Source organism: Scomber scombrus, chromosome 20 (genome assembly GCF_963691925.1).
Source record: "Scomber scombrus chromosome 20, fScoSco1.1, whole genome shotgun sequence".
Taxonomy (NCBI): Eukaryota; Metazoa; Chordata; class Actinopteri; order Scombriformes; family Scombridae; genus Scomber; species Scomber scombrus.
The window spans coordinates 7,405,425-7,416,550 of record NC_084989.1 but is presented as its reverse complement, the minus strand read 5'-3'; the positions used below and the strand labels follow the sequence as shown (position 1 = coordinate 7,416,550).

At 39.1% G+C, this 11,126-nt stretch overlaps 1 protein-coding gene across 3 annotated transcripts; it reads left to right on the top strand.

Moving 5' to 3' along the window:
* The first annotated feature begins 244 nt into the window (after nucleotides 1-244).
* LOC134002270 (copine-3-like) lies at nucleotides 245-10,466 on the top strand. Of its 3 annotated transcripts, XM_062441594.1 has the most exons (17): nucleotides 274-356; nucleotides 860-997; nucleotides 1,421-1,600; nucleotides 2,009-2,083; nucleotides 2,175-2,246; nucleotides 2,343-2,423; nucleotides 3,548-3,637; nucleotides 4,393-4,491; nucleotides 5,599-5,685; nucleotides 5,835-5,894; nucleotides 5,981-6,114; nucleotides 6,279-6,333; nucleotides 6,462-6,513; nucleotides 6,622-6,755; nucleotides 7,375-7,611; nucleotides 8,233-8,345; nucleotides 8,995-9,123. In XM_062441594.1, exons 2-16 carry the CDS (start codon nucleotides 866-868, stop codon nucleotides 8,341-8,343), a joined length of 1,599 nt encoding a protein of 532 aa, XP_062297578.1. In that variant the 5' UTR covers nucleotides 274-356; nucleotides 860-865; the 3' UTR covers nucleotides 8,344-8,345; nucleotides 8,995-9,123. The 3 variants fall into 3 exon arrangements, with proteins under 3 accessions (XP_062297577.1, XP_062297578.1, XP_062297575.1); XM_062441593.1 differs by lacking the exon at nucleotides 8,233-8,345 and having other exon boundaries at nucleotides 245-345; nucleotides 8,995-10,466; XM_062441591.1 differs by lacking the exon at nucleotides 8,233-8,345 and having other exon boundaries at nucleotides 8,995-10,466.
* The last annotated feature ends 660 nt before the right edge of the window (nucleotides 10,467-11,126 follow it).

Below are 11,126 nucleotides of genomic sequence, written 5' to 3'. Positions count from 1 at the left end.
TGAAATTTAAAAAACTAACTGAAAACCAAATAAAGATGAAAAATAATGAAAAATTAATAACTGTAATAACCCTGCTCCTCATACATATAAACATAGATAACGCCCCCAACATTCAAAAATCAAGCGTCAAGTCGACACTTCCTGTGAAGACCTCCAAAACAAAACGCAGGCGCTGTTGACAGGAGCCGGATGTCGAAACGACGGCAGGTTTTTAATAGGAGAAGAGCCGAGGAGAGCCGCAACATTTCCACATCCAACAGGGCGGTACTACACTACTGTGCCCTGTAGTAGCAACATCACCGTGTTACACACCCAGTAGAGGAGTGCCTTCCGGTCAATACTACGGTAAGTTTAAGGTAACGTTAGCGCTAATTAACGCTACGAGCGGACAATTATCGTAAACAAACAAGCTGCTAGTTCATCTTCTAAGTTAGCAATGTTAGCTCGCTTGGCTACAATTTAGCTTGTCGAACTTTCTCGTAGTAAAACACATTAGCTTCCACCAGACCTCATTAAACGGTATTGTCATATTTTCCATTGCACTTAGTACATGTTTACAGGCCGTAGGGAGAGGCAACTTTACGTTATCGTCACGTAGCTGCAACACAGATAAGGCTAATGTACATGTATCTTTATCTGATGTTTGTGGCGTAAAGGAAATGTGAATTGCTAGTTGCAGCTACGTTCACGTCAGTAACGTTTATATTACCGCTAATAAGGACTGAGGGTGTGAGTTAATGAAACTGTGCTGTGAATAGTTGATCTGCTTTAATTCATGCCAAGTTTGTGTGTCAACAAACCTTAAAAAAATGTATTTAAGTGTTTTGTTTACATAGTTTGTACCCTCTCTGTCTTTCAGTCAGCCATGGCTGCCCAATGTGTAACCAAGGTGGAGCTGACGGTGTCATGTGCCAATCTCCTGGATAAAGACATCGGCTCCAAGTCCGACCCTCTGTGTGTCCTGTTAATGGACACCTCTAACTCCCAGTGGTATGAGGTCAGTAGGATAACATAACCTTGCCTTCATTAAACATCAGAGAGACTTGCAGTTAAATATTAGTGAACATTTCCTGTGACCACTGACCAGGGGGTTTGATCTTGTCTGGATCCCAAACTGGAAATGCAATAAACCTTTATTTTGAAAGGCATACATGTATCCCCCCTGCTTTGAGAAACTGAATGTTTTACAGGCACTTAAAGTCACACATTTTCCTAGGTGTGGCCGTTACATCACTCCACGGTGTTAATCGTTAACCCAGTGATGGAAAATGTTGAGTTGTGGACATTTACTGTATCATTAGTGCTAGCGTCATCAAACAACCTTTTGTTTAGAAGCTCATAGTAATAATCACTTCTCTTGTTATGGGTGTTCTTCTAATATGTGTGTGCAATAAGAGAGCAATCCAAACTTTCCTCACAGATCGGGCGCACGGAGAAAGTCCAGAATTGCCTCGACCCAAAATTTGCCAAAAAGTTTGTCATCGACTACTACTTTGAGATGGTGCAGAAACTGAAGTTTGGGATTTACGACATCGACAACAAGACCATTGACCTGAGTGATGACGACTTCCTGGGCGAGCTGGAGTGTACTTTGGGTCAGGTGAGGCTTTCCTCTCCTCTTCTGAGAGGAAACGACTCTTGAAATTCAGTCGTTTGTGTTGCAAGTTTTTGGTTCACGGTTCCCGGCAAGTGTAGACAGTACACACATAATCAACACAATGTATTCAGCTATGACAGGTGCAACAGTGCTACAGACAAGTGCTTGTAGTATAATAAGACACCACTTTGTTGCCAAGTTAGAAATCAAGCATAACAACATCCTTGATAAACAGTTGCTCTTTCAGTGTAATCTGACCCTACATGCTCATTCTGCCTGTTTTGGATGTTATTGTCATGTGTTCTGCAGGCTGTCATCCACTGGGCAGCAGGTTAAGCTCATCATTACCTTTGTTTCTGCTGCGTTTGCTGCCTCTGTATTTAACTGCTTTCTTTTTTAAATGACTCCCAGGTTGTGTCCAGTAGAAAACTGACCCGACCGCTCGTCTTGAAGAACAAGTCGCCCGCAGGAAAAGGAACCATCACAGTGAGTGAAAGAGAAAGCTGGAGAGGAGTGTTGCAATATTTGTGCACTGCAATTATAAAAATGTATCCTGTATCTATCGTCTGCTCTGTAGATCAGCGCTGAAGAAATAAAAGACAACAGGGTGGCGAATTTTGAGGTGGAAGCAAGGAAATTGGATAACAAGGTATGCAGGATTCAGTTTGAAATCTCAAACTCATTTGCAGGTTTTTGGTTTTATAGTACACAAGCATAAAGTTGCATTAAATTTTTTCATTTCCAGGATTTCTTTGGGAAGTCCGACCCTTACCTGGAATTCTACAAGCAGACAGAAACTGGGTGGCAGCTGGCTCACAGGACAGAGGTAAACTAACTCATTCATATGACTTTGATACAAGCATTAAAATCTTTTGATTTGAACAATAAACGCTTCCAACTTTAAATTTTTCCCCCATCATAAAAAATAGTTCTCATTCCATGAAGGAGTAATTAAACAATTGGGAGATTTTTATCTTTATATGTTTTGTCTGCCACTACCATTCTTGGATTTTACCCATGACAGTTGGTATGAAAAGAGGAAGTAGTACTGGACAAGCTGGTTTACAACATAGCCTTTGCCTAATACTGTATGGTATGTTGGGTCTAGCTCATCTTTGTCTAATCTGGAAAGTTGGCGCAAAAGCCTCATTAGACAACAAGAGATTCAGTAACCCTCTTCCTGTTCTCTGAAGCACCGCTGAGGCCAGTTCAGTTTTTTGAATGAATGTTAAATCTGTTGTTGTAAATGTGAAAGAGGAAGCAGACAAATCACATTTGTGGGTTGCACTGAATTACATAATCAGTGATTTCTTTTCTTTGGGGATTTGCTACGATAAATACATAATTAGTAATGATAAAGAATTGATATATTAATTTATATTAGAGTGGGTTCTATGTTAATTTTGTAATGAGATTGTGAATTCCTCCCCAAGGGATGAAGAAATATATTGAAATTGCTCCCAACATTCAGCATCTTCATTGTGATAGTATCTGTCCTTTGTTTTCTTTTAGCGTATTATAGTTTTTAGAGAAATAATTGAGCACACCAGAAATATTTAAAGTTGTTTCCTAGTAGTAAATAACACAGAACATGAGAACTGTTTTACCACATCAAAAACTGATGTGACAGATTGATAAGTGTCACTTCCTTCCAACAACCACAGCTTTCACTTTTCATGTGATCACACTTGATTACTGCTGTGCTTTAAACACAGACAAAGAAAATGATCTGAGCGAGCTTACTGTACATTTATGTTATACAGCGGGTTGTGGAGGTGTACGGTTTGAATAGTTTCCATTAAATTTTGTACATCATGGATTGTGCATCATGGTTGGTTCTTTTAATGAGAAATAGGGAATATTTAAATTAAATTTAAATGTGTTTTTAAGTTACAAATCTATAGAAGTTCTGTATAATTTTGTATAATTGTCTTTTTTTTCTGTCCTTAGGTGGTGAAGAATAACTTGAATCCAACATGGAGACCCTTTCGAATCCCCCTGCAGTCTCTCTGTGGAGGAGAAATGGACAAACCTATAAAAGTACTTACTTTTTTTTTCTTAGCTACACGCACATCTAGACTATGAACACTTTGTATTTCCATGGTTATGACATAAAAACCCTTTCCTAAGGATGAAATAATTCTCAGAGCAGAATTATACGGGATCTCTCTCAAACATCCCGACACATACAGTATGAAGTGATCCTAGTGTCTTTAGTGCTAGCTTTGATGATGTATATTTTTTTAACTTCTGAAGCGAACATGTCAGGAAGGAAGCTGTTACCAACCACACAAGACAAGTGAGTTACCCAGCGCGTCAGTGTTTGTTCTTCTTCATCTTACCATCACTTAACGGGTGAAGTGTGTGAATGGAGTAGATGGGAATACAACACACCTTTCAGCAGGTTCATTCAACTCATAGAACGCATCTGTCTGAAACCAAACATACTCTTCTTTAAGTAACGTCAGTTTCTGTCCAGTACATTACAAAGAGTCATGGTTTGAACCTCACTTTTGCATGTTGTTTGTATTTCATATGTTTTTTATTCCTCCAGTTTCTAAAATAAACTTAAAGGATCGTTTCATCCCGATATTTTGCCGACCTCAGCAGTTTTCATAGGGACTATTTCTTCAGTAGAGAGTATCACTCCATGAAAACTGTTCTGATTATTTTGTAGTTTGGGTGAACTGACCCTTTAAGGTGTTTCTTTTTTTTTTTTTTTCTTGTGTGAAAGTTTACCAGTTGTCTTGTTCACCAGGTCAACAGTCTCACCATGTGTGTTTACCTGTCTCCAGGTGGAGTGTTACGACTATGACAACGACGGCTCACATGATCTTATTGGAATCTTTGAGACCACGATGACACGCCTCCAAGAAGCATCGAGAACCTCTCCGGTATGAGAGCGTGTGTGTTTGAAAGATGTAAATGCCAACATTTTAGATGTTTCTCAGTCTCAACCAACTTAAAGTTTCTGGTTCTACTTTTATATTTAATTATTGAAATTGAACTGGATCTTAAGGGGAGCTCTTTTCTTTTTTTCTTTTAATTTTCTTTATTTGGAATCATGTAATATTAAAACAGCAGGTTACATTTCATTATTAGTTCAATCTTTACTGATAGACCCGCCTTTTCAGGTATTCAGGATTGAGAAAACATGTAAACAAAAGAAGGGCAATTCATAGAAATATACATTTTCTACTTCTCCCAAATTTCCTTGTATTTAGTTTCCTGAAGCCTCATAGAGAAGGTTATTCTTCTTGTTACAAAGATTTCATAAATAATATTGTAACAGTCATCTGTTGACAGGATGAATGCCTAGAGTCATTTCCTTGTAATTGCTTTTCTAGCAGCTACACTCAGTATTCCAAATAGTTATATCATTTTAATATTTGTAGATGTAGAAACCCAAAATGGAATGAATCCCAATTAAATTCATTTTTGTCCTGAATATAGTCACTAATTCTGTATAAATCTACCGCCAAAATGTATGTATTTTTAGACAATACCAAAACAAGTGATAATGATTGGCCTCCTGGGAGCCACATTTCCTCCAGCGGCTAGAAGAGCCTGAGCAGTGACCCCTCAGTGAGAGTGAGGGGAGAGAGTTCCAGCCAAACACTGTCTTTGAGACTGAGCTTGATTTCCTCAGTGGAGACTTCCTCTGGAATGCAACTCGTTGCTTCCTCTTCCCATTTTTGTTTGATGTAGATGGTTCTTGAAGTAACTCCTATAGGCCCCTGTGTAGTATTGAGAATACTTTAAGCCCAGAATCTGCCCCTATACACACAAATTAAACGCTTTAGTAATTTTTACCCTCCGACATAGAAACTACTTATGTGATATTGCATTTATCAACTAGTAATTTCTCAAGTAAAATCCTAACAACAGTCAGTCTGTTCTTGTTAATTACACACTAAACCTCAAATGTACATTTCCATCCCACTGTTTTTTAGTTTTCTGTCACTGACTCAGACGCACTTCCTGTTTTGTTTACTCCTCAGGCAGAGTTTGAGTGCATCAACAGTAAAAAGAAACAGAAGAAGAAAGGCTACAAGAACTCTGGTGTTGTGAGCGTGAAGCTGTGCCAGGTATAGTACTGTGTTTACCTCACATTTACATGTTGAAGTTGTGTGAATATAGTCTTCATTAACTTCCTTAACTGACAAGTTTAGCAGTACAGATTTGAGATTACACAATCCTCACTTCTGTTGTGAAACACCAATGTTTAACCCTCTAGGTGGTGAAGGAGTACACATTCCTGGATTATATTATGGGAGGCTGTCAACTCAACTTCACTGTGAGTGTCTGGCTTCTCTATTGATGCTCATTTTTTAAATTGTGAGCGCTAATTAATAAGACTAACTAAATCTGTAATCCCGGCAGGTGGCTATCGACTTCACAGGCTCCAACGGTGACCCCAAGTCTCCTCAGTCTCTGCACTACATTAGTCCTCAGGGTGTCAACGAGTACCTCTCTGCTATCTGGTCCGTGGGCAACGTCATCCAGGACTATGACAGGTATGTAAAGTATTTCACACAAAACTTATTTTCGGTTTATCTGTGCTGTCGGTGTGACAGTTTTGACTCATGTGATAAGGCTTCAGTCCTCATGTGTTATACAGGTTGCATATAACATACTCTGTTACTGATGTACTTGTGTTGTTTGTCTTTTCCCTGTGTAGTGACAAGATGTTCCCCGCCTTTGGCTTCGGAGCCCAGATCCCCCCCACATGGCAGGTAAAGCTGCTATTAAAATATGAGACTACAAATACATGCAAAGGATAAGAGTGCTGTTTTGCAATATTCCCAGAATATTATTCTGGTACTGAATATGATGTCTGATGGTACTGTGTTTCATTTCACAGGTCTCCCACGAGTTTCCTCTCAATTTCAACCCGTCAAATCCATTCTGCGCAGGTATGTTTCATGTCAATTTAGACACATTCTCAGCCAGGTTGAAACAATTGATAACATCTATTGTACATATGCAGCATGATATAGCGCTCAGTGTGTCTTTGTGTGTAGGTGTTGAAGGGGTGGTGGAGGCCTACAGGGTTTGTCTGCCCCAGGTCAAACTCTACGGTCCCACCAACTTCTCCCCCATCATCAACCACGTGGCCACCTTTGCCAAACAAGCCGTCCAGCAGACCACCGCATCAGTGAGTATTTGAGCCAATAATCTATGACTGTCTCATATTCAACCAATACAGTAGTTCTTTAGTCATTAAATACAAGCACAAAGGAAGATGTTCCCACTACTGAAATGAAAGTCATTATTACATTGGTACCGTTGCTGCCTGTTGCACAAACTCCAGGCATCTCCTGTCTAACAGTCATCATATTGGAGCAGGATCAGTTGATGATAGCTTGATAGCGCATTGATTGCCTGAAGCTATTTTCAGATGCCAGGCTCAGTAGATTATATTTAGATGTGTAAGCCCAGGAGAGGCTCTACCCTGAGTTGTAACCTGACAATAGAAATATCTTGAACGTGACTCTAGGTGTAGTGAACTTCTTAAAAGTGTGAAGTGATGCCAGTATTGAATCACTTGTCATCTGTCAGATTAAAATAATCAGACTGCTGGTGTGACTCACCTTCTTGCTTTTCATGGTTCTCAGAGCTGTAATGGCCTGATGACAGCAGCCTCTCCTACTCTACTTAATGAAGTAAAGCAGAGGTTGATACATCAGGATGTGATTGGAAATTATCTCTCAATTACACATTTACAGAATTGTAATTACTGTTCTGCTGCCTGTGTTGTTTCCATCTTCCTGCAGCAATACTTTGTTCTGCTCATCATCACTGACGGAGTGATCACAGACATGGATGCGACACGCAACGCCATTGTCAATGCCGCACGTCTGCCCATGTCCATCATCATTGTGGGAGTCGGGGGGGCGGACTTCAGTGCTATGGAGTTCCTGGATGGAGACGATGGGCGTCTGCGCTCTCTGAGTGGCGAGTCCGCCATGCGGGACATCGTCCAGTTTGTGCCATTTAGGCAGTTCCAAAATGTAAGTAACAGCACAAACATCAGACAACTTTTCTATAACTCATTGCTTCATATAAAATATAGAAATGGTGTTTGCTTTGATTTCAGCTGATTTTTCTCAATAAGCCAACGCATTGCCATAAGAGCTCTATGCAAGCTTTTTCTAAGCATTTCACTGCATCATCTTCAGATTCACTCGCTTCAAAATTACAAACTAAACATACAGTAGTGTCCACATTTACATCATTTGGCTGGTCATTTTCCTTATGCTTCTTATTGTCAACAAAGCTCAAACCAATAATGAACTTATCCTACTAATGAGTGTGTGTATCCAAAACCTGATATATCTTATTCCTCAATGCCGTAGACCTCCATTGTTGTCCAAAAAACAATTAAAAGCACATCATCGAGCCACACGGCTGCACTGAGTCACATGTTTCCTTCACACCTGGAGACAGGGGCTGCAGTCACTTATGTAGAAACGACTCCAAAGAGTAAAAAAAGCAATAATGCAGTGAAGTTCTTAGAACAGCAGATGCCACTAATCATGCACAGGAACACGGCCCTCTTTACAGCTTCGCTAACTTGTTGTAGCACAACCTCTTCACTTTGTACTACATTATATATGTATCTCTTTTCGCAGGCGCCCAGCCAGGCTCTTGCCCAAAGTGTATTGGCAGAGTTACCTCAACAAGTGGCCTCCTTCTTCAGTTTATTCAAACTGAAGCCTCCCCAAGAACCCAGTCCTTCATAGGGGTACCCCAAATATTTCAGTCATAAACCCCCCCGCCATCATCCTTGCCTTTGCTTGGTCTACATGAATAACTGTCTCACTGTTACTGCATGAATCATCATTTCAAGTGCCATACTTTCATCATCAGTGCTGGGAGAGAGAGTACAGCAGTGGTGATCCATCACAGACCTACTCTTATTAACATTAAAGGAAAATTCCACTGAAGAGTACAAACAATATCAGAAAATAGTTTCTATGACTGGGCTGTAGACACAAGCTCAGCAGACAAACTGGTGAAAATGGTTGCTGCAGCTTTGTGCATTTGCTTAGATAACAATCTGTCAGGACCTGCTGCGGTCTTGGCGTATTTCCAAGGTAAATCAATATAAAGCTTTAGCCTGGAAGACACTGGAAATGTAATACGCACTAGCAGCAACTCTTCAGGAAGTTCACATAAGGGCATTAAAAAAAAGACAATGACTCAATAACTGGTAAAATAAACAGAAAAGAAAAAAAGATTGATGAAATTTAAAAGGGTGGAATTTTCCTTTAACTTTCCTTTTAACCTTTAACTTTCTTCTCACCAATGCTCTCATGCATCTAATTTGATCATTAGTGATAATGGACTCTTTGGAAGAAAAGAAAAAAAACGGCCTCCTTTTTGCCCCTCAGGCTCCTAAAGAAGCGCTGGCAAAGAGTGTGTTGGCAGAAGTTCCAGGTCAGATGGTGGACTTTTTGAACACCATGAAGCTGAGTCCACCAAACTCCAATCCTGCAGCAAACTCCAATCCTGCACCAAATGCTGCAGAGACCATCTAATGCTGCAAAAACCAGACCACGAAGAAACAGACCTGCAGCATCTCCTGCACAACCAGATCTTGAATTCATCTCATTACACAATTACATATCTTCTCCCACTACACTTCGTCAGCCAACCCTCAGGCTAAATACCAATATGCACTTAGTTAATGACACCCAATACGTGCTATGCAAGAACCAATCTGTCTCTTTTCAGTGTCAAAATAAGTATAGCTGTTTTTGGACAGTAACATCCATGCATGCTCATATTAGCAGTTGATCAGTGCTTGTGCAGTTTAGAAAACAAGGAACAATTATTTAAAAAAAATCATTCCATCATTTTGAATAAGTTGTTGGGAACAGCAGTCAAGATAAATAGCACAAGCACACAAACTGAATGCTGCAAACTGTTAATGTTTCCACAGCTCTGACACAAGAGACTTACCAGAAACACTATACTGCATCATTATTATTCACCATGCATCACAAAGAGTTTAGAGATTTAGCATCAAATCCAACTTAATATGATCTTCCAATCATGGCATCAAAAAAGCTAGTGTGACCAGGTAAAGCCTATTGGTTTGTGGACCCGCACCCATATACAGTATGTTTACAACCTCAAAAGAAATGGCTGCAGTAGCATAGTTATGTGCATATAGCCAAGTAGCTTTATAGTTGCTGTAGTTTTGGCAAATGGAGTTTGTATTATTATAAATGTCTATTATTGAACACGCTTCCCTTTGCACTCTTCTATAATAACCTCATGTACTATGAAAATGTAAGCCATTTAAATCCATGCCAACCCTTTTTCTATGTGAGTTGAAAATTCATGTTAATTAATCTGTAAACCATGAAGTATAAATCTGAAATATTTGGGCAAAATTATTAAATATTAAATATTTAATTTACTTTGGTTTACTTTCGTGCTAGTGACATCTGTCAGTTTGCCTTATATGTTTCATAGAGTAGTGAAGACACAATGGTGGAAGTTTCCTGGACAAGGATCAACAAGTCCCAGACTTGATGTTTCTCGATGATACAACCATTGAGTTAAGAGTTCTAAATTCTAAATTTAATGTTTGTCTTGGAAACCGTCCTCATGTGTAAATCAGTATTAAAAATTCTGTCACGATAGAAACAAGAAAATATATATTTTTTAATCTGCATGTTAACTGCTGTCTGTGTCTTTTTGTTTTGCTTCATGGATTCTTGTTTTTTTATGATTATAAAGAAAGCTACAAAACACGTATGTATCATGTTGCTTACTCCTCTAACAGCAATGGGTAATGTGCCTTAATGTTAACACACAAGAGGTGCAGCAAATGTGCTAATAAAGAACATCTCATTGAAAAAAAATTAAGTCTACTTCATTGAATTAAAATTGTTTAAATGACATCATAGTCCATCCCCTTTCATGATGGCTTTCAACCATCAGCCAAAAATACTAAAACCTGAATAAGATTTGAACAAGCTGATTGGCTGCAGGATCGTAGCATTGAAGCATCAATATATTGTACCCCGTCTTCTATGTCCTAGACCACATCAGAGTCAAGAACCCATTGAAAAGGCTTTCTAGACCCTTGGTGTAAATCAGCCTAATGAGTATACGCTTGAATCAATTTAATAATTTGAAATTGTGGAAGTAATTTTTTGTTAATAGTTGCATGCGCAGTGAACAAGCAACTGGAGTAACATTATTTTGTCATATTCTGATTTAAAAGTTGAGATAAAGGCCTCTGCTGCCATCTACTGGAAAAGGAAGTAACAACATAAAACTAGATATTTATGGTAATATCCACTGATATAGCTTATGTTTTATGTTTTCATAGGCTAAAAGGCTGCAAACAGCTGTCCTGATCTCAACTTTCATCTCAACCTTTTCTGTTAAATAAAATCCTTTTAGAGAAACCGGCACTTATCCTCAAAACACTTTCACATTGATATAAAGAAGTGGAATTCACCAACATGTCTCACAAAGCAAAATGAAGCCACCTGCTGCTAATGAT

What these genes read in the sequence shown, in the direction of transcription:
- LOC134002270 (XM_062441593.1), top strand. Translation starts at nt 866, where the DNA reads ATGGCTGCCCAATGTGTAACCAAGGTGGAGCTGACGGTGTCATGTGCC. An exon ending in TGAGCGTGAAGCTGTGCCAG is followed by an intron (nt 5,686 to 5,834) that starts GTATAGTACTGT and finishes TTAACCCTCTAG; the next exon opens with GTGGTGAAGGAGTACACATT. An exon ending in GTCATCCAGGACTATGACAG is followed by an intron (nt 6,115 to 6,278) that starts GTATGTAAAGTA and finishes TTCCCTGTGTAG; the next exon opens with TGACAAGATGTTCCCCGCCT.